The following is a 23,989-nucleotide window of genomic DNA, read 5'->3' on the forward strand; positions in this document are numbered from 1 at the left end:
AATTAAAATATATGAAACTGTAGATGTTGCGGAACTTTAGACTTCATACATGCCTAATATTACCGAATGTAGGAGGATAATGCCAACCTTGTTTTCCTTGCGTTTTTGGAATAATTCATCTCTAATCACACAAACTCACACACAAAATTTGAACAAGATTTGAAAACAAAAGTGAACTTAGCAATCAACATTTTTACTGAATCAAAATATAACACACAACAGAGTAACAAAAAAACCAAAAAAAGTTAAAATCGCCACATTCCACCCCTACAGAATTAAAAATTATACTAAAGAAAAAAACGCTGAAAATTTATTTTGTGAAATAAAACTGATCACGACCACCCCCCACCCACCCAAAGAAAGATTTCTGGTAATCATTTTTTTTGTAAAAGTAACTAAAAAAAAAAGCGGCATCTCGCTTTGCCTGCAACGCGAGTTCTTGCCTGCGGAGATCCAGCTACTCCCTCCTCAACTCTCTCTCCGCTTCGGCTTCCCTCCTCCTGAACTCTCTCTCCTCCCTCTCGCTCCTTCTTCTTTCTCTGTCCTCGTCCGCTTGTCGCCGAAAGGCTTGGTACTCTTCTAGCACCCCTCCTCTTCTCTTTCGCCTTATCGTCGGTACTTCATCTGCAATTTAAAATAAATAATGTCACATGCATAACAATTGTGATAATCAATTCAGCTGAAGGGGCCACACGTATGAATGTCAAAGCTAACAAATTTAGTAGTGGACTGGGGCCTGGGCTGACCAGGAAACCTAAAAAAAAAAAAAAGGTTATTGAATACAGTTGGGAGTACAAATATGTCCAACCATTAATTCTATGTTTCATTTATGCTTGTTTGTTGTGGGAACTCTGCTGCAACTATCTTTAGTTTTGGCCTGGATATGCAGAGACTATGTCAATGAGAGACTTGCCTTCACCACTGCCGGAAGGCAGACCTGTCAACCCCCTCCAAGGCCAACCTGTATTTATATGACTAGAAACTGTATTCAAGGTAACAATCCCTTACACACCAACTTTTTTTTTTGAAAATACAAAAACCAGCTTCAGGCCTGTTTACCCCCCAGAATCGCTCTAATGGATGAACTTGATTTTAAACAAGTTTCATCTACAGGATGGAAAATAACCATGTTTGAAAAATTTCTGACAAAACCAAAAATAACACAGTTGCCCCCCTTGTCCTGATGTAAATTATCAATAATTATTGACTCAAAACTTCAATTTAAATAAGAAAACAGTTTTCAGTAAGTTCCAATTGGTAACTTAATTTCAAAACGGCTCACTCTGGTGAAAAGGAAGGAGATTTGGAAAATAGCATGGGCACTGTCTGCAGGTCTATTTTTAGTAATCATTTGCATAATCTCTCATACTGCTTTTCAATTCATCATTTCTGGAGTTAAATTCTCAAATGATGGTTGAATCATAGATTGAATTAAAAGAGAAACAAGTGACTAGTAAGTTTGTTCCACATTCTAATTTTCAAAAGGACTCCATGTATCTAACTCAAAATAAAACTTGTCAGCGATCATGCAGATATCTGACACCGGGAAGGTCACTGAAGCCATGGAAGTGGGCTATTTTAAAGGATTCACTGACCCACATATTCAAGCAGTGGATCACTACAACGTGCACTACACTTACTCTGTCTGTGTCTCTTTGATTCAGTTGACATGCCTGAGTGTGTGTGTGTTAATCGTCACTTGCATCTTGAAAGGTAATTGTTGTCAAGATCACAGCATTGACATGAATTACCGGTACAATTTGGTTTGCCCGTACTGCTAGGCTGTGTAAGCCGTACACACCTACATTTTGATAAATCCCGTACACAACACGGGAAAACCGTACAGGTTGACAGGTATGGGAAGGCTGGGCCTTTTGCAGATTGCCCAGGGCTGCATCCCGTATTATCTTGGCCTATATATATATAAGAAACATTACGATGTATCAATACAAACAACATTGCACTTACCGGTTCTGTGGTTGTTGGTTTTCTTTGTGTCGTCTCTGCTGCGTCGTCTGCTACGGGTAAGACTTTTCTTCTTTTTCCAAATGAAGAGTCAAGACATGGGACGGTACTCTTTAGAATTATGCATCAGTTGTCTTCCCTACCATTACGTTAACGAAAGAGAAACTAAACGCACTCGCCGAGACGTCGTTGTCGGTTTCGTTACCGTAAGCGGAACGCGTAATGATACATAGATTTTCCTTAAGTTAACCACTAGCACTACCACTGACACTGTACACTTAATCTCCCTAATATCTGTTAATCAAGACTAAAAGTATGGGTTCTGCGCACCGAGACATGTCATTTATTTTGTCCTTGGTTAGAATGATGTCATTTCAGTGTCACGTCACGGCAAACATTCTCCGTCTGGTAAGTGATTGTTGTTTTACTGTCTGTCGATTTATTGTTGTAGAACGGTTTGGATACAGCATTCACAACGAAATAAGCTTACAACGCAATGTTCAAGAAACGAAACAGATCTAAAAGGATCCAACCGCACGCAGAGCATGGGCACGCCATGACTCAATGGAGAGAGAAAAGCTGGAACTTGTTCTCTTGATTTCCATCTTAGTTGGTGAGTTGAACGTTGCATTTTGCTTCCATTCCATCACTCAGTTCCCTTTGCTGTCGTCTGTATTTTGAGTGACTGTCCCTTTGTGTCTTAGATTTCATAAAAAGGGGGTAAAGTAATAATACCTAAGGAATCAGGCCGTCAGTTATATACCGCAACATTCTGCGTTACAAAATAATGCTACACACCGCACAGGTGGCCTGTCTTTACTTTGAAAAAAAATATGTGTTTTAAAAGCTAGGTTAAATGTCAGACACTAAGAAACAGCACGATATTATGACGGTTGGGTTCGTTTTCTTCTCTCCTGTTGTTTGAATACGTGATGCGTGTAACTAGGCGGCCACGTCAAAGAGAACACTTCTCGACTTACTGACTGACTATTAGGGTTAAACGTCCTCTTAGACCAGTTGGCCTATATTGTGACAGGTATTCAGGGCCGGACCAAATGAGTTGTAAGGGGGGGGGGGGGGGGGTCCTCCTTTTTGAGGGGGGCAAATCAGCGCGCGCCTGCGAACTAGGGGGGTCCGGGGGCATGCTCCCCAAATTTTTGAAAAACGGTTAAAATCTGTGCAATCTGGTGCATTCTGGGCCTTGTTTTGAGGGTTAAGAGCAGCATTATTTTGGTGCTAAAACTAGTTAAAAAAAAAAACCCACTCAAAGCAAGGTACATGCTTTTTCCAGGGGTGGGGTTCCGGAACCCCTGGAACCCCCCCCCCCCCCCCCTGGGTCCGGCCCTGGTATTGGTAATACACTGAAGAAATGGTGTGATACTTTCACTTGAACAAGCCCGCTGTGGCTGTCTTCTTCAACACACCAGCATTGGGTTTGTCTCGTCAAAGTATCGAAATACGATCATGATAATCAGCGACGAGAGATGATGCATGCGTGTCTTCGTGTTTTCCAAGCCTTAATATTTTCGCTGTGAACTTGGGATCTTTTTCGTGCGCATTTGTGCACACGGGGTGTTCGGACACCGAAGAAAGTCTGCACAAAGTTGACTCCGAGAAATAAATCTCTCGTCGAACGTGGGGATCGAACCCACGCTGATAGCGACCAACTGGCCTCAAACCAAACGCTATACCAACTAAGTTACTTGAGCTACCGCTTTTTGATGATATTAAGTAATTTATTTAATGCCCTCACGGTAAAACCATTAGGGGCATGTTCCCGAATTTGACCCCGACTTTAGATGGGGGAAAAAAAAGAAGAAACAAGTCGCGTAAGGCAAAATAACAACATTTAGTCAAGCTTTCGAACTCACAGAATGAAACTGAACGCACTGCATTTTTTCACCAAGACCGCATACTCGTAGTTTCGTCAGTCCACCGCACGTGGCAAAGGCAGTGAAATCGACAAGCCCGAATAGTGCGGTAATGGTCGCGCTGAGCAGGATAACACGCTTTTCTGTATCTCTATTCTTTTTAGCGTACTGAGTTTGTTTTTAATCCAAATATATCATATCTATATATGTTTTGGGAATCAGGGACCGACAAGGAATAAGATGAAATTGTTTCTAAATCGATTTCGAACAAGTAATTTTAATCATAATTTTCATATTTTTAATTTTCAGAGCTTGTTTGTAATCCAAATATAACACATGTATACATATGTTTTTTGAATCAGAAACTGACGAAGAATAAGATGAAATTGTGTTTGGATCGTTTAAAAAAACTTAAAATTCATGACAAGTTTCCGATTTTTAATGACCAAATTCAGTAATTATTTTTTAAGCCACCAACCTGAAATGCAATACCAAAGTCCGGCCTTCGTCGAAGATTGCTTTGCCAAAATTTCAATCCATTTGATTGAAAAATGAGGGTGTGACAGTGCCGCCTCAACTTTTACAAAACGCCGGATATGACGTCATCAAAGGTATTTATCGAAAAAATGAAAAAAACATCCGGGGATATCATGCCCAGGAACTTTCATGTCAAATTTCATAAAGATCGGTCCAGTAATTTAGTTTGAATCGCTCTACACACACAGACACGCAGAGACACACACACACACACACACACACACACACACACACACACACACACACACACACACTCACACACACACCACGACCCTCGTCTCGATTCCCCCTCTATGTTAAAACATTTAGTCAAAACTTGTCTAAATGTAAGGGAGGGATGGTTGTCGCGCTCTAGCTCCCGGTCAACGAGGCACCCAAGCCGGAGGTGGTTTCAAGTAGCGTCATGGAGTTAGTTTGGAGATCCAGCTGGATCATTATGTGTCCGTGCTGGCAGTCAGCGCTGCAGTTGTGGGTCTCGTTTCACTTTGAATGGAGGTGTGGTGTCAAGTACCAGGGGCAAGTGCCTTGCCGTCTGGTGGTTTAGCTTGAGGTGGTTTGGCTGTAAAGAGCCGTAGATGCCACAGCCTCGGCAGTCTAAGGTCCTATGCGTGTCTGAGTCTAGAGGCGATTTGGTTATTCGACTTGCCTGGAGGCTTCTGCCATGTCTCACTAAACTGTATGTCTGGAGGCACATTTGGATTGGTTCCCGTCGCTGGCTGTTGCCTCGGCCAGGCGAGGGTTTATTGCCTTTGTTGTTTCCAAGCTGGGCGTGCTAGGAAGCGGTCTAGAACCAACTGGCGACAGATGAACTGCTCATGGTGGTAGCCAGGATCTACTGCTTTTTGCCTCTTCGATTTCATTTATTCGCACACCCTTGGTGCGTTTTGGCGCGAATCGTGCCGTGTGCGTCTATTTTAAGGTGAAGACGGAGTATTCTGTGTAACAACTTGATTCTCAGTCTCACTCAGCGCATGACGGCTAGCTAGTTGTTGCTGTCTCGATCTATTTTGAACACAATGATTTTTTTTCTCACAGTAGAGTGTTAGTTTGTTACAACAGGCTGAAATCAAGATAGCCAACTCTGTGAAGTGACTGACCAAATGTAACGTGTTGCAGAGCTCGTGACGGCTAACTAGACTCCAAAACATGGTGGCTGTCTGCATTGTGGTATTGGTACTGGGAGTGACAAGCATTGCACGTGAGTAAAGCTGGAAGACGCTTTAAGACTTACCCCGACGTTGAAATAATATTTGGACACATACCCAAATTATTGCATTGCACTGTATTGTAATGTATTGAATTGTATAGCATTGCATTGCATTGTATTATATTGTATCAATTGTATAAGTGAGAGAAACCACCCATGAGATAACAATACCGTTCAATTCACACGTGATGACATGTAAATGAGGTTGTGTCACACTAGTCTGGCAGAGACCTGATTATCCACTGCTCATGATGCAACAGTCACCGAGACAAACGTCGTTCTGGAAACAGTTTCCCCTTGCTGTTTGTATTGGAAGAATGTGTTGATCTAACACGTCATGCTACACTTTCTAGAGTAACGTCTCTTTGCTTTGACGTCACAGATTGCAGTGTATGTGTCTCAGTCTGTATGAGTGAATACGAGTGTTTACTTGTGTGTCAGTGTATGTGTGTGTGTGTGTGTGTGTGCGCGCGTGCGTGCGCGTGCGTGTGTGTGTGTGTGTGTGTAAGTGCGTGTGTGTGTGAGTGTGTGTGTATGTGTGTGTGTGTAAGTGCGTGTAAGTGCGTGTGTGTGTGTGTGTGAGATATGTATAGGTTACAACACGAGTGTTTTTTTATATGGCTTGTATTTCAGTCAAGACCCAGCGGATGAATATCATCGGGAGACACGAGCCTTTGGCGAGTGGCTCTCGATTGATATTCCCGCTGGGTCTTGACTGAAATACAAGCCATATAAAAAACCACGAGTGTTGTAATCTGTATATCCCATTCTACCATCAAACACAAAGTGTAGACTACTAGCGGCACTGTTGCGATCTCTGGAGTGTGAAACAGTGTTTTCAGCGAGACTTGGCCTTTTTGCAACCTTAAAACTAAGTGACCGTCGCTGAAAAAATAAAACGAATGAATGCATCTATAAGTACGCGGTAACACTACTTTCAGACCGTTTAAAAGCTTTAAGTAAAGGTTCATAAGTTGCAAGAAAGTAATGAAGTCGTACAGAAATCCATTTAGTTGAAGCGCACAATTCTTTTGCGTTTCAGGTCGGCGGAACGGGGAAACCGGTTTGGCCCCCATTTGGCTTACTCGACTCGATTCAGAATCGATTCCACGTTGTTTTTTTCGAACGCATTATTATACAATTAGTCTTATTGACAGAGAAGCAAATTTTAGGGAACACATATGTAGATTTAACCATTTGCTCCCTATTTGAAATGTATCTACATGTTTTGCGAGTGTGTTTGCATGAACCTAAACTGGTATGGGTGCGAGGAAAACAGGACCCAAGTCTGTCACCGCCGCTTGATTGCATTTTGAAAGAATATGACTGGATTACGGAAAAATACACACATGTTAAGTTCTTAGATACCTTCATCGCCAATGTGGACTTACTGCAGAGCCAGGCAAAAGAGTAGACTTGCTCGCAAAACACGTGAAACAGCTGATGATAGCGAAGCCCAACCGTGCCAGGTAAGGACGGTCTGACAGATTCTCAAAAGTCGTCTGCTAACGAAGCAAGGGGAGGGTACTCGTGTTTTTGTTTTGGTTCGCTAGCATCTGGTTATCTTGTAAGTTGAATGTTCGTTTTTTCCCACCTGCATTGCTTTCATAATGAAAGAAACGTTTGCTTATTGCATCTCATACATCAGATCAGTTCTGAGATTCATTTTTGCGTGCAACTGATATGGTTTTCTGAGCCGTGCAATACGATTTTGGAACTTCATACAAATGTGTCACATTGTTCGGCGCGAGGTCAAAGGTCGGGAGCAAAGTAGTTCTTCGCCCAAATCGGAATCTGCACTATCATATATTTTTTTGAGTCCATGATGTATTTATTGAGCTATAAAAATACAACATATATACCCATACTGAAGTAACAGAGACAAAGAAGGGAGGTCATGGGATATATATATATATATAATATATGTATAGGTTACAACACGAGTGGTTTTTTATATGGCTTGTATTTCAGTCAAGACCCAGCGGATGAATATCATCGGGAGACACGAGCCTCTGGCGAGTGACTCTCGATTGATATTCCCGCTGGGTCTTGACTGAAATACAAGCCATATAAAAAACCACGAGTGTTGTAATTTGTATATCCCATTCTACCATCAAACACAAAGTGTAGACTACTAGCGGCACTGTTGCGATCTGTGGACTGTAAAACTGTGGTGCCAGCGAGACTTAGCCCTTTTGCAACCTTAAACTAAGTGACCGTCGCTGAAAAAATAAAACGAATGAGTGCATCGATAAGTACGCGGTAACACTACTTTCAGACCATTTAAAAGCTTTAAGTAAAGGTTCATAAGATGCAAGAAAGTAATGAAGTCGTATAGAAATTAATTTAGTTGAAGCGCACAATTCTTTTTTTTTTTGCGTTTCAGGTCGGCAGAACGGGCAAAACGGGTTTGGGACCCATTTGGCTTACTCGATTCAGAATCGATTCCACGTTGTTTTTCTCGAACGTGTGTAATTAGGCTTATTGACAGAGAAGCAAATTTTAGGGAACAAATATGTAGGTTTAGATTTAACCATTTGCTCCCTATTTGAAATGTATCTACGTGTTTTGCGAGTGTGTTTGCATGGATGAACTTAAACTGGTATGGGTATGAGGAAAACGCGACCGACACGTCTGTCACCGCCGATTGATTGCATTTTGAAGGAATATGACTGGATTACGGAAAAATACACACATGTTAAGTTCTCGGATACCTTCATCGCCAATGTGGACTTACTGCAGAGCCAGGCAAAAGAGTAGACTTGCTCGCAAAACACGTGAAACAGCTGATGATAGCGAAGCCCAACCGTGCCAGGTAAGGACGGTCTGACAGATTCTCAAAAGTCGTCTGCTAACGAAGCAAGGGAGGGTACTCGTGTTTTTGTTTTGGTTCGCTAGCATCTGGTTATCTTGTAAGTTGAATGTTCGTTTTTTTCGACCTGCATTGCTTTCATAATGAAAGAAACGTTTGCTTATTGCATCTCATTCATCAGATCAGTTCTGAGATTCATTTTTGCGTGCAAGATATGGTTTTCTGAGCCGTGCAATACGATTTTGGAACTTCATACAAATGTGTCACATTGTTCGGCGCGAGGTCAAAGGTCGGGAGCAAAGTAGTTCTTCGCCCAAATCGGAATCTGCACTATCATATATTTTTTTGAGTCCATGATGTATTTATTGAGCTATAAAAATACAACATATATACCCATACTGAAGTAACAGAGACAAAGAAGGGAGGTCATGGGATATATATAAATATATCCCATGACCTCCCTTCTTTGTCTCTGTTACTTCAGTATGGGTATATATGTTGTATTTTTATAGCTCAATAAATACATCATGGACTCAAAAAAATATATGATAGTGCAGATTCCGATTTGGGCGAAGAACTACTTTGCTCCCGATCTTTGACCTCGCGCCGAACAATGTGACACATTTGTATGAAGTTCCAAAATCGTATTGCACGGCTCAGAAAACCATATCAGTTGCACGCAAAAATGAATCTCAGAACTGATCTGATGTATGAGATGCAATAAGCAAACGTTTCTTTCATTATGAAAGCAATGCAGGTGGGAAAAAACGAACATTCAACTTACAAGATAACCAGATGCTAGCGAACCAAAACAAAAACACGAGTACTCTCCCTTGCTTCGTTAGCAGACGACTTTTGAGACCGTCCTTACCTGGCACGGTTGGGCTTCGCTATCAATCTATCGGCTGTTTCACGTGTTTCGCGAGCAAGTCTACTCTTTTGCCTGGCTCTGCAGTAAGTCCACATTGGCGATGAAGGTATCCGATAACTTAACATGTGTGTATTTTTCCGTAATCCAGTCATATTCCTTCAAAATGCAATCAATCGGCGGTGACAGAAGTGTCGGTCGCGTTTTCCTCACACCCCATACCAGTTTAAGTTCATCCATGCAAACACACTCGCAAAACAGTTTATAGATACATTTCAAATAGGGAGCAAATGGTTAAATCTAAACCTACATATTTGTTCCCTAAAATTTGCTTCTCTGTCAATAAGCCTAATAACACACGTTCGAGAAAAACAACGTGGAATCGATTCTGAATCGAGTAAGCCAAATGGGTTTCGCCCGTTCTGCCGACCTGAAACGCAAAACAAAAGAATTGTGCGCTTCAACTAAATTAATTTCTATACGACTTCATTACTTTCTTGCAACTTATGAACCTTTACTTAAAGCTTTTAAATGGTCTGAAAGTAGTGTTACCGCGTACTTATCGATGCACTCATTCGTTTTATTTTTTCAGCGACGGTCACTTAGTTTAAGGTTGCAAAAGGGCTAAGTCTCGCTGGCAACAATGTTTTACACTGCACAGATCGCAACAGTGCCGCTAGTAGTCTACACTTTGTGTTTGATGGTAGAATGGGATATACAGATTACAACACTCGTGGTTTTTTATATGGCTTGTATTTCAGTCAAGACCCAGCGGGAATATCAATCGAGAGCCACTCGCCAGAGGCTCGTGTCTCCCGATGATATTCATCCGCTGGGTCTTGACTGAAATACAAGCCATATAAAAAACCACCCGTGTTGTAACCTATATATATATATATATATATATATATATATATATATATATATATATATATATAGAGAGAGAGAGAGAGAGAGAGAGAGAGAGAGAGAGAGAGAGAGAGAGAGAGAGAGAGAGAGATAGAGAGAGAGAAAGACTTAGACTTAGACTTAGACTTAGAACATTTTATTCACATAAAGGGTAGACATTTTAGGCCATAGGCTTAATCTTACAATGTGCCCTTTACATTCACACAAACACATATTCACCCGTGCGCCCGACTAGAATCATAGAAACATCAAACATACAGTAATAATAAATGAGAAAAGTAGTAGAAAATACATGAATGGAACATCAATAAAGCAATTACAGAATGGAACATTAATTACGCAATCACACTTGCGCACTCACACGCAGACGCACAAGGAGGAACACATATAATACTAATAATAATATACACACAACTAAGTGCCATTCAACAAGAGAGAGTGTGAGAGAGACTTAACTTAAAGGCCCAGTTTGCCTCAAATGGTTTACAGAACGATTTCAATCTTCTCACGAAAAAAGCAGTTCTAAGTTATAGAACACACTTGCAATACCATGTAACAGCATTAAATGACACAGTTCGTTTTAATGGCTATTTAACTTGCGTAAACCGCACACCAGATATCGTGAGCCATCGTGAACCCGTGTTATATGCTTACCTTTTTTTTCTCTCACAATTTCGTCGTCAGTTTGTGATTTCACTGCGACTCGCTATATTTGCATTAGCACGTAATTGTGTACCTCTGAATCTAAAACGAAACAAACGATTGCGAGTCACGAACTTATCGGCGGCGGTTGTCTTCAAAGACTGAAGCAAGCGATATGCAGAACATTCGTCTGCTTGCGGAAACACGACCTTTGCGTGACCTGCTTCCGTTTTTTAAAACTATTAAAACTTCGAGTTGTACTGATCTTGTCTTGATGAAAAAAGAAATCTTTTATGATTTAAGAATGCTTGTGTTACAAGCTGTCAATTTATTATTTAGATTTTAAAAGTTAGTTCTAGCGCCAAAACGAGGCGTCCGATTGTGGTCCTAGACAATCCGGCTGGCCACGCAAAAATAAATTCTTTGAAAAATGCTAGCTCTTAACGGAGGGCACCTAGGATGTTCTAGCGGTGAGTGTTTGAACGAAAGAATGTGTGCACTGTGTGTAAAAGCCGACAGCATCTGTGACCAAAAACTGATGGTTTACGTTAAGCTGTGTTTGCCTTTAACGTTGACGTTTTTTCGGATGTTATTGAAGCTAAAGCTTTGATACTTAGCACACTTTTAGGGTTTGATAATTTCCCGATTAGACTTGATTGACCCTCGTCAAGTGTTAGGATCACAGGGAGTCATGTTTGATTCATAATAACCTAACATTGCGGTTATCTCAGGCGTTTTAGTAGTTAAAGCTTTGAACATTTGAAGGGTTTAATAATCTGCCAAGATAATCCTCGTTCATATTATTAAGAACAATTTAGCGGATTTTTTCATTTAGAAAATAAATAATTTTAATCACAACAATAATATATTTGTAATCCTTACTGCCTCCCATAATTATTGCCGAATGTTTGATTGAAAGGTGTTAAAAAAAGCGAAGAAACGGCAAAATTCTCATTATTTTCTGATTAAAAAAAATATGCTCAAAATGAAGAAATTCAACGAATGGTTATTATTCGAACCGTTGTCTTCAAAGCTCTGTGCGGCGGACTAGGTGATCAATAAGAGAACGTCATATCGAAGCTCGAACAGGCAAATGACGTCGTATTAAAAAAAACAGAGATAATCGCGTCACATTGCGGCGTTCTTTTTAAAGCATGATATATAACTTGAGCCTCCAGGGTTGTTTTTCTTCACGTTACCTTCGGGTGTCCGTCTCTCATGCTCTGCCTGTCTGCCTGTCTGTCTGTCTCTGTCTCTGTCTCTGTCTCTGTCTCTGTCTCTGTCTCTGTCTCTGTCTCTGTCTCTCTCTCTCTCTCTCTCTCTCTCTCCATATGTTTGTCACTGTGATTGGTAACAGGCATCACGACATTTTATGTTTCAGTTTTGGCAGAACTAAGTGCTTATGAAGTCTACCTATACTGTCCCCAAAAGCCATGGGAGATTGGGCGGCAAGTTGACTTACACTGTTCTGTGTTAAAGTCGGCGTATCCCTCAAAATGCAACACGACGAACGAAGCAGACGTATTATTTCAGAGAAGTGAAAACGGTATTTCGTTCGCTGACAAGTGCTGTCTGGCAGAAGTGATTACACGTTGCACGACATCCCATAGCTACTGCAAGTGCAACCACAATTCAACGCACTACAGGTTTGAATACATTTTAGCGTTGACGGCCGACTCCTCTGGATATTGGATGTGCAATGTGCCGGAACCATGTCACGACGGGCGTGGTCGACCTCCCACCTTTCGTAGTAATGACGGCTGTAAAAAGAGGACTGTAACGGGTAAGCTTGCATTTTCCTTGGTTTGGTTGCGTCTCTTTGTTTTCTATATTAATTTTTGACTCACCTGAGTAATCGGTGAGTCTTAGTAATGAGCAGTGTCCATCTGTATGAACGGCCGGTGTAACACAAGAAAATTACTCCCACGAGATTTTTACTCCCCCATTACACGAGAAAAATACTCCCAAAGACAGGTAAGTTCCGAGAAAACATTTCGTACACAAATGTTACTCCCCTGACGAATAAATAACGAATACATTAGACTGATTAAGTGTACAGTGCCAGTGGTAGTGCTAGTGGTTATCGGTACTTTTTTATGTGTTGACGTCAGCGATGTGTGCGCAGTTCAAAGGTTAGAGGTCAAAGTTTACGGATGCTTCCTTCGATCCGCTAACGAGCTGTGGTTGAATCGACGAAAATAACGAGCCCCAAAAGGTATGTAAAAACTGAGCGAACGCTTGTTTATTTACAGGATTATTTATAACTAGTATGTTCCTAAACCACTTAATGGTACAAATGTCAGTTTAATGTGTGATATAATCCTGGTTTGATGCTGTAATTTAAGCGTTGAACAGAGCAAGCTTTTTCACATTTCAAACACACAAAAAATGGCCGCTTTTGAGTTGTGTTCAGTTTTTCGATTCACCCTTTTCGATTTCGATTTCGCTTACTGTCTGGAAGATGAGTTATGCAGTGAAAAGTTGCAAATGTTCCAATCCTCTCGCTGTTTATGTTTTGTTTTAAGATCGATCTTCATGGATGCCAGGGACCAACTTGAGCTTGCGGCGTGGGACGAGGATGACGCAGAAGATGATTTTGTTGTCTTCGCACTTCTTGATCAGGTTAGCAAACAAGTCAATAAGCTTAGGTCTAGCTTCTAAAGGCATTAAAGGTTCCGCTAAAATATAATTGTCAGGAACAGGCGTATATTTTGGTTATGGCCGGTGAGGTTACTTTGGATTGGTTATGGTTAGGTTTTAAATGTTGTTCATGTAAAAAATTAAATGTTTTTTTGGTTAGATTTCATTTTCATAGTCATTATAGTGATCTTGTCTGAATCAACAGTGATACTGATAGTGATATTGGGTAGATCTAACACTTACACCTAGATTTGGTTTCCGTGTGACTTTGTTACTTACATTTAATGGTTTATAAACATAGAGTTTTAACTATTTACTGTTCAAGAATCAAAATCAAATGGAAACTGATGACCAAATCTGCAGTCAGAGTTTTAGTTTCATCAAAGCATGACTATTATTATTAAGTCCACTCTCTGTCACAGAGTCTGTGTCACTGTCAGTTTGTGTTCTTGTGTCATTTTAATTTGATAGCAATACATGTACTTTCAAGAAGGATGTTACACTTACTGGTTCTATCAGATTTTTAAGCACAAGGCACCTTGGTTCTAGTTTTATTATTTCTAGGATCAAATTACTTCAGTACAAGGAAACTTCTGTGTTCTAAAACATACACAGTATTTATATCAGAATACTGTCAACTGGTGCTTTTTGAGATGCACAGTTGAAACTATTTATCCAACATGCTTCAAGTTCAACCTGTAAGGGTCATTTGTTATCCAGGGGCGAGTAAACAATCCGCTTGGCTAGTAAAAACAGGCTCGCAACTCACCTGGCTGGCCAATTAAAATTCTGGTCAAATGCAACCAAAAGGGTTTTAACGCTACTGCAGATCAATTGTGGGAACTGGTATGTATCGGGGCGGCGAAATTTCTGCCAGGTTAGTGACTTTCTTGAAGTTACTCGCCCAGCTGGCGAGTTAAAATGTTGGAGTTTAACTTTCCCTCTGTTACCCAGTATTGATTTGAGTAGCTTCAGCAGAATTTTCAGGCTAATTAATTGAATAAAGTGTACAAGTGATCCATGATTTCACTAAGTTTAACCTACATTTCAACAGCCAGAAAGAAGGGCCTATGAGGGTCAGTTCGCCCTTGATCACTTCACAGCCATCGAATGTGAGGACTTATTTCGCTTCAGCGCGGAAGAGATTCGGAGACTGTGCGCCCTTCTGGGAATGCAGAGGACTATGCAGGCGCCTAATGGAATGAACAATCAAGGAACCAAGGCCAGTGGTGAGGATTTATTTTTTACCCTGGTTGCTGTGAAGTTGAGTTGTATTTCAGTCAGAATGATAGTTTAATGATCCTCCTCCATGATTTGATTCGCAAAGTCGTGAAGTTTGCATTTACTGTGAATATTCAGTGAGTTGTTTTTACTATTTCAGGTTTCGTAAAAGATTAAAGCGGAGCGTTGAGTTGGGGCATAATTTATTTTGGGATTGCTTAAAATCTAAAATTTGAACTATGTATTTTGAACTTGAATCACAAAATGTACCTGACTAACTTTAGCCCCTTTGGTCGACACAGTACTCTATTTAGACAATAGAGAAATAATAGTGAATTGGTTGTGCCACTTACTGACTTAGTCTGTGGAGTTGAGTGAAATTATTTTTGAAATATGGTAACAGAATAAATAAAGATGCGTCGATACTGATAATTTATTCATATTAGTTTAACAAAATAAATGAATATTTTTTTTACAAGTTGACGAAGTGGCCGCCATTGTTACATGAATCCAAGTTCAAGGGAAGTTACTTTTGATGTGCAAAGGACTTATTTGTTTTAACTTTTTTTATGATAATTGTTTTTATTGATTTTGTCTTCGTGGTGTCCCCCCCCCCCCCCCCCTTCAAAATAAAAATCTTTTTATTTTGTTCTTGTCGGGTAACTGTTTTTGTGTGTGCAGTATAGCCAGTAACTGTGTCAAACCTGATACATAGAAAATCAAACTGATGATAAGCATGTCGGGCTGGGTATTTTAAGGCGCGTGAGAAAACTTTTGCAGTGTTATTATTTTTGAACTTGAAGACTGTATGAGAATATGCCTCTCCACACACATTCGCATACACACTCACCAGGCTCATTTGAATTTATGATTTTTTTCAGGATTGGAGGTGCTCTGCATCTGTCTGCGGAGGTTGGCTTACCCATGCCGGTTTGCTGACCTTTCGCAGATGTTTCATCGTCCCAAGCCGGAGTTGTGTGTGCTGTTCAAGGTAGGTATCGACTTCATCTATGATCAGTTTTCTGACAAACTAACAAACCTCAATCAGCCATGGCTGACAGTGCCCCAACTGGAACGGTACTGTGCAGCTATACATGCCAAGGGGGCTCCTCTGGAGTTTTGTTGGGGGATGGTTGATGGCACAATACGATCAATGTGTCGCCCCGGCCATTTGCAACAAGAAGTGTACGGCCATAAGAGGGTGCACTCTCTAAAGTTTCAGTGTGTCGTGACACCAAATGGCCTTGTGGCAAATGTTTTTGGGCCCTTGGTTGGTCGACGACATGACGCAGCTTTGCTGAATGGTAGTGGCATTTTTGAACACATGCAGCAGCACATGGTCACTCCAGCAGGAGATGAAATGTACCTGTATGGGGACCGAGCCTACCCCTTGACCCCTAACTTGATGAGGCCGTACCGTGGACAGATCACAGAAGAGCAACAGGCCTTCAACACAGAAATGAGCAGGGCGAGAAACTCTGTTGAATGGGAATTTTCAAAAATTGTTAGGCTGTGGGCATTTTTGGATTTCAAAAAAAATTTGAAGCTGTTCTTGTCCCCTGTAGGGAAACTCTACCTGGTTGGAGTTTTGTTGTCCAACTGTCATACTTGCCTACATGGCAGTGAGACATCACAGTTCTTTGGACTGAATCCACCAACACTGGAGGAGTATCTCTACTAATTGTCTGTGTAGCTCTCAAGTAGAAGAAATGCTCATTGCATTGATCTTGTGTCACATGGTGTTTGGCATCCAAATGGCCAAGCATCTAAACAAATTGACCCTGTAGAAGGCTTTAAATTATTAACATGATTTCACTGCTTAGAGATGGCCAAATCTACTGCCCGGTCGCCTGGTGGGAGTTCAAAATATGGTGGATAACCCGGTTTGCAACTACAAGTATCTGGTCAAATGCAATTGGCGGGGACGTAGCTAAGTTGGTAGCGTGCTGGCTTTGTAGCCAGTTGGTCGCTATCAGCGTGGGTTCGATCCCCACGTTCGGTAAGAGATTTATTTCTCGGATTCAACTTTGTGCAGACTCTCTTTGGTGTCCGAACACCCCCAAAAAAGATCCCAAGTTCACAGCAAAAGTCTCAGGGCTTGGAAAACACGAAGACACGCTTGCATGATCTTTCATCTCTGATTATCATGATCGTATTTCAATACTTTGACAAGACAAACCCAATGCTGGTGTGTCGAAGAAGACAGCCACAGCGGGCTTGTTCGAATCAAAGTATCACACCATATTTTCAGCGTATTACCAACACCTGTCCCAATATAGACCAGTTGGTCTAAGAGGACGTTAAACCCTAATAGTCGGTCAAATGCAAAAGCAACTTTTTCAGTGGTACTTTATTGAGTTAAATTTGGTTAAACCAAATAGATGCTGCACATTCAGACATTTCTGTCGTCTGTAAAATTGACACACAAAAAAAGAAGCACCCAACTGGGGCGCGCTTTAAACGTTTCATACTGGCTGCGGCCTGTTTCTTATTTCGCTACTGATTCCAAACAAGCATATGTCTATTATCAAGTGAACCTGCGTAAAAAATAAAGCCAGGTAAGAACCCAGCTGACCTCCATTTATTGATCATTTGTAAAATTGTATGCTCTTGTCACTTGTGTATAAATACATATCTGATGGTCACTCATACTGACACTGAACATAATTTGTTTGTGTGGTATATACCGGCTTTTGACATATCAAGTAGGACAGTGACTTTCTTGAAGTAACTGCTAGTGCTACTTTGCTTCATCAGCCTGTACAGCTGTACTTGCTTTCGCAAATTACTTTAGTACATGCTATTCTTCATTATGCATTAGTAGGTGTGCACATGGATCTCTGACATGGGTACTGCTGTGTTGTAATTTGTAGTTTGCAGGCAGAGGGTCTTCTTGTCTGCTCATACCTCGGTACCAAGCGGCCACTAAACAACCATCATCACCAGCCAGGCAGTCACATGGGACTCTCCACTCTTCACTGAAAATCTTGTTCTTCTACCATAACTTTTTCAAAGACACTGAACTGTCAAATATTTGGGCTGTGTGGATTTGCCTCAGGACCCGTCCTTACAAAAGATCCAATCTTCTTCTTCTACATTCATGGGCTGAAACTCCCACGTACACTCACATATTTTGCTTGAGTGTATTTTTAACGTGTATAACTATTTTTACCTGCCATTTAGGCAGTTCTAGTGCCATTACATTCCTAAATAACCACATATTAATAACTGGATCTGTCCATGAATTGAAATGAGTTTGTGTACTATTTGCTGTATGATTATTTGACTTTGGAAGTGAAACAAATGGAAAATCAAATTATAGTCATATGAAGTTAGAATTGGTTATCTACATATATGTGCGTATAAGGTGTTATAAATAATTTATAATTAATATTACTTGAAGTTAAAGGGATTATTTTGAGTAACAGAACATACATTTGAGATTTGTTAAAATATTGCCCTTTGCATGGCAAAGCTTGAAGAAATAGTAATTAAATTCAACGTTTGAAATTGTATTACAGAGTGAGAGTTCAGTCCAAAGTGTGTATACATGTCTATGTGATTGTACAATTATAATGCTTATTTTTATGTTGAAACAACTCACTCTAGATCTGATTTAATTGTTGTCAGTAAATTCTCTCTCTAACTTAGCTTTAGTGCAAGTCAATTTATTGGAATAATTATGATTAATGATAAATGTACAGAAACTAAATTTATTGCAGACATAACACTAAAACTGATGCATGCATCTCAGATTTGGAAATCAGAGAATTTTATGGTAAAAGGGAGGCAATCAATCAAGAAAGAAGAATAACAGACTACTCAGACTTGGCTTAAGTGTATAAAGTGAGATGTATTTCTGATCCTGGTCATTGCTAGGTGTTTGCCATGGAGTCTGGCTTATAAAAATTCAGGAAGAGAATAATGTTTGGATAAGTGAAGGAAAAGTAATCAAAGATCACCATATCAAGTCGGGCTTTGCTTGCGGTCGCTCTGGTACTGAGGTCAAGCAGTGCGGCCGGCTAACAGGTAGTTTAGGGTCGCTTGTTGTCTTGTCACCATTGGCATAAAAAAGAAGAATGGGTTTTCCGTGTGACCTTGTGCTTAATTAAAATATATGAAACTGTAGATGTTGCGGAACTTTAGACTTCATACATGCCTAATATTACTGAATGTAGGAGGATAATGCCAACCTTGTTTTCCTTGCGTTTTTTGAATAATCCATCTCTAATCACACAAACTCACACACAAAATTTGAACAAGATTTGAAAACAAAAGTGAACTTAGCAATCGACATTTTTACTTAATCAAAATATAACACACAACAGAGTAACAAAAAAACAAAAACAAAATACAGTTGGGAGTACAACTATGTCCAACCATTAATTCTATGTTTCATTTATGCTTGTTTGTTGTGGGAACTCTGCTGCAACTATCTTTAGTTTTGGCCTGGATATGCAGAGACTATGTCAATGAGAGACTTGCCTTCACCACTGCCGGAAGGCTGGGCCTTTTGCAGATTGCCCAGGGCTGCTTCCCGTATTATCTTGGCCTATATACGGTAAAGTACCTTGTAAGCGCCCAGTATCGAGTAAGCGCCCACCCCCCACTTTTAGTCCAAAACCGTGCATAGGGTATAGTACCTTGTAAGCGCCCACCCCCCACTTTACACCATTGAAATCAGGCGAAATAAAAATTCCGCACTTGATCTGCTAGTTTTGTGAATGATTTCCCTTTCTTGCAAACCCACGTGTGTCTGCACGCCTTGGATCTAAACGCCTGCAAGTCCATGATTACAAGATGCCGCGAATCAAATCGTACACCTCTTGACTATTTGGATAATAACGCCAATGGAAACACACACACACACACAGACACTACTCCCCCTCCTCTCTCTCTCTCTCTCTCTCTCTCTCTCTCTCTCTCTCTCTCTCTCTCTCTCTCTCTCTCTCTCTCTCTCTCTCTCTCTCTCTCTCTCTCTCTACTTTGGGTCGGAATTGGTGCACAGGGGGGGGGGGGGGGGTGGGCGCTTACAAGGTACTTTACGGTATATATAAGAAACATTACGATGTATCAATACAAACAACATTGCACTTACCGGTTCTGTGGTTGTTGGTTTTCTTTGTGTCGTCTCTGCTGCGTCGTCTGCTACGGGTAAGACTTTTCTTCTTTTTCCAAATGAAGAGTCAAGACATGGGACGGTACTCTTTAGAATTATGCATCAGTTGTCTTCCCTATCATTACGTTAACGAAAGTGAAACTAAACGCACTCGCCGAGACGTCGTTGTCGGTTTCGTTACCGTAAGCGGAACGCGTAATGATACATAGATTTTCCTTAAGTTAACCACTACGACTACCACTGGCACTGTACACTTAATCTCCCTATTACTTCACCCCAACACGAGCAACTTAACTTCCCATGCCAGGTGCACGAAATTCTGATTATCCCCCCCTCTGCTTCTTTCTCTCTGTAAACTTGTAGGGCTAGTTATTTTTCGGTAACTTACCCAACAACCAAAATCACTTACCCAACAACGGGCCTGAATCCTCGATAGCTCATGGGTAGAGACTGTACACATTGTGGATCTACTTTTTGCAACTCAAAAGTTCAGAACACTCTAATGTACAAAATATACATTTCTGGAGCAAATAATACAACCATACCGCATTTAAACCAGCAACTACAGGCTTGAACACATGAATCTCAATATAAAATCCATGAGTTTGGTTGTTTTCTGAATTCAGATCTGCCGTGCACAATCGTTTATCGCTAGCAAGATTCCAAGGAAAAGTAACTCTCATACTTTGTCTAGCGACACGAGTAGTTCCCCTTCCAGATTTCGGCTGTATCGACAAGACTGCAATCCGACGGTCAGTTTTCAACAATATTTCATTTTATAAACAGATCACACGCAATCAATTGTAAACATTTAATCAACTTAAAGAACATGCGGCGGTTTCATACACTATTTTGCCCCAGAAAACTAAACTTCATACAGTTTTTAACGTTGGAACACGGGTGTAAAACTTCGTCTGCTAGTCACATTCGAGGAAAGAACATTTGCTGAGCGATACCAAAACATGAACAGAACACACACTATATCTGCCTTTACCGCCACAGCAGAATGACAACATAAGTGTGTACTTGATTTTAGTTCAAAACATGGAAACTGACAAGAAGTGTTAACAAAATTGAATGATTTGCACGGAACTATACAACCGCCCATTAATCGATCGCCTGCGCAGGTACACTGGTTGGGTGAATATGATTCGATCAAACTTTCGCACAAAAACTCCTCTTTTCTTTGAATAACTGAAGAAAGGAGGGATAAAGAGGTTACATACCTCGTCTCAGTGATTATCAAAAATAATGGTCTCAGTTCGCGGTCATGAAAAAGCTCGCTGAAGCTCGCATTTTTCATGATCCGCTAACTTCGACCATTATTTTTGATAATCACTGAGACTCGGCATGTAACCTCTACCTCTCTTGTCCCCTGTTAGTCTTGGTGGTGGAAGGGGTGGAAGGGGTGTAGCGCGACATTCGTGTGCGCGAGATCACTTATTGGCATTATCCCTTCGCCTGCATCCCATTTTTGCGTACGAGATTTTTACTGGAAGTAAAAAATATGGCGAGTAAACATTTCGTGGAGGGAGTAATTTTTTCGTGCCTTGGGGAGTTCTTTTCTCGTACGAAAAGTGTACTCGGAGTAAGAACTTCGTACGAAATATTTACTCCGAGTAAATTTTTCGTGGAGTAAAAATCTCGTGTTACACCGGCAAGCCATCCGTGGACAAAACAATTAACGTTGATGTTATTGTGGATGTTTTTAAAGGTAGAACTTTGAAACTGTGCATACTTCTAGGGTTTGATAATCACCCAACATGATTCCAGTTTGGTTGACCCTCTGCAAATGTTGGGGTCACAGCGGGAACATGTTTGATTCATACAAACTTAGCGTTATTGTTCTGTAAGATGTTTGTGAAGCTGAGCCTTTCAAATTGTGCACTCTGCTAGCTAAGGTTTGATGATCTCCTGACTTGACCCCAGTTTGGGGTCACAGCGGGTTTGTGTTCGATTCAGAAAAAACTTAACGTTTGTAACGCGTGGTTGTTCTGAAAAGTGACTATTACATGATTGTTCTGAAAGTCTACTATTTATTTCATCGTAAACATGTAAGCTCTCATACGTGATTGTTCTGAAACGCTACTAAAGGTAAACTTGCTTCACCCGTGAAATGTTGTCAGATATGGAACAACGAAGTTGGAAGGGGGTATACTGGGTTCACTTTGTCCATATGTCTGTGTGTATGTCTGTATGTATATATATGGAACAATATTTTGATACAATGATACTAAATCTTTAGTGATATTATAAGATGTTTGATGGGTTGTTGACAGACCAGCTTTTTTGTCGGTCCGAGGGGGAGCATATCGTCTTTTGTTTCATATTTATTGACCAAGGCCGAAGGCCGCGGTCAATAAATATGAAACAAAAGTCGATATGCCCCCCGAGGACCGACAAAAAAGCTGGTCTGGCAACAAACCATCAAACATCGTTTTTGTCATCATTTTGTGGTACAACATTAAGTGCAAAATCAACACAGGGAGCCATGGTTTGAAACGCGAGTTCTGTTCTCATAATGCATGTTCGGGGCCCCAGCACGTTGTTCAAAGCTGGCGTGCGAAAGCAACTTACTGTGTGTGATTTGAGTTTATAATGTTGAGACAAGTATGTCAGGTTTGAGGATGCGAAGTTCTGTTTGGTTCCGACTACAGAGTGGTGTGTGAAACCAACAGTAAGCGCCTTTGAGACGATAGTGCCCACATGTTGCATTCGAGCGATGGGATTGTCGTATTTCAAACGAGGTGATTTGCTTGCACAGTCAGCGTTGACCATCTCACAAAAGATCTGTTATGTGGATTATCGTGCGGCGTTCGAGTCGGGGGGCAAGGAATCGCAGGAAGCAAAGATGAGTCTTTTTCCATTGTCACCTTTCTTTCCGGTTGTTGGTGCATATAATATTGTGCGGACAAAATGATGCGACGGCGAGTGTTTTTTGCCTCCAAGATTTTGTGGTGTGGGTATTGTTTTGCTCGTTTCATACCCACACCAAAACCTGAAACACACCCCACCCCACCCTCCCCCTCCCTCACAATCAGTCCATGAACACAAACACTGACACACACAAATTAATGATCAACTTACCCCCCCCCCCCAACCCTTTACTTGCACACCTGCAACGCAGACGATCATATTATTGATTAAATATTCATATAGGTCAGTGTTGGGTTTTTATATTTAGTCAAGTTTTGACTAAATATTTTGACGTAGAGGGGGAATCGAGACGAGGGTCGTGGTGTATGTGTGTGTGTGTGTGTGTGTGTGTGTGTGTCTGTCTGTACGTGTGTGTGTGTGTGTAGAGCGATTCAGACTAAACTACTGGACCGATTTTTATGAAATTTGACATGAGAGTTCCTGGGTTTGAAATCCCCATACGTTTTTTTCATTTTTTGGATAAATGTCTTTGATGACGTCATATCCGGCTTTTCGTGAAAGTTGAGGCGGCACTGTCACGCTCTCATTTTTCAACCAAATTGGTTGAAATTTTTGTTAAGTAATCTTCGACGAAGGCCGGGGTTTGGTATTGCATTTCAGTTTGGTGGCTTAAAAACTAATGAGTGAGTTTGGTCATTAAAAATCGGAAAATTGTAAAAAAAATATTTTTTTTATAAAACGATCCAAATTTTGTATCTTATTCTTTATCATTTTCTGATTCCAAAAATATATAAATATGTTATATTTGGATTAAAAACAAGCTCTGAAAATTAAAAATATAAAAAATATTATCAAAATTAAATTGTCCAAATCAATTTAAAAACACCTTCATCTTATTCCTTGTCGGTTCCTGATTCCAAAAACATATAGATATGATATGTTTGGATTAAAAACACGCTCAGAAAGTTAAAACGAAGAGAGGCACAGAAAAGCGTGCTATCCTTCTCAGCGCAAGTACTACCCCGCTCTTCTTGTCAATTTCCCTGCCTTTGCCGTGCGCGGTGGACTGACGATGCTACGAGTATATACGGTCTTGCTGCGTTGCATTGCGTTCAGTTTCATTCTGTGAGTTCGACAGCTACTTGACTAAATGTTGTATTTTCGCCTTACGCGACTTGTTTGTTGGCTCACGAAGTGTAGCCTATGCGATCGTAACTTTGTCTGTCTGTGCGTTTGTGCGTTTGTGCGTGCGTGTGTGTGTGTGTTTGTGCGTGTGTATGTCTGTGGTAGAAACTTTAACATTTCCGAGTCTATGTGTGAG

General features: G+C 40.7%; 2 protein-coding genes and 1 long non-coding RNA gene across 4 annotated transcripts in view; all 3 read left to right on the forward strand.

Annotated features, from left to right (window-relative positions):
• The window catches only part of LOC138974523 (pleckstrin homology-like domain family B member 1), a 504,261-nt gene that overhangs the window by 178,001 nt on the left and 302,271 nt on the right, over positions 1 to 23,989 (forward strand). The gene's annotated exons all lie outside the window — the stretch shown is intronic.
• Positions 2,363 to 12,588, forward strand: LOC138972191 (uncharacterized). The gene is made up of 3 exons (XR_011457483.1): positions 2,363 to 2,578; positions 5,490 to 5,571; positions 12,193 to 12,588. It is a non-coding gene; the product is annotated as an uncharacterized lncRNA (long non-coding RNA).
• LOC138972860 (uncharacterized) lies at positions 12,850 to 18,187 on the forward strand. 2 transcript variants are annotated; one of them, XM_070345534.1, is made up of 4 exons: positions 12,850 to 13,026; positions 13,337 to 13,433; positions 14,506 to 14,680; positions 15,554 to 18,187. In XM_070345534.1, exons 2-4 carry the CDS (start codon positions 13,347 to 13,349, stop codon positions 16,351 to 16,353), a joined length of 1,062 nt encoding a protein of 353 aa, XP_070201635.1. In that variant the 5' UTR covers positions 12,850 to 13,026; positions 13,337 to 13,346; the 3' UTR covers positions 16,354 to 18,187. The 2 variants fall into 2 exon arrangements, with proteins under 2 accessions (XP_070201635.1, XP_070201636.1); XM_070345535.1 differs by having other exon boundaries at positions 14,586 to 14,680.

Source organism: Littorina saxatilis, linkage group LG8, assembly GCF_037325665.1.
Source record: "Littorina saxatilis isolate snail1 linkage group LG8, US_GU_Lsax_2.0, whole genome shotgun sequence".
Taxonomy (NCBI): Eukaryota; Metazoa; Mollusca; class Gastropoda; order Littorinimorpha; family Littorinidae; genus Littorina; species Littorina saxatilis.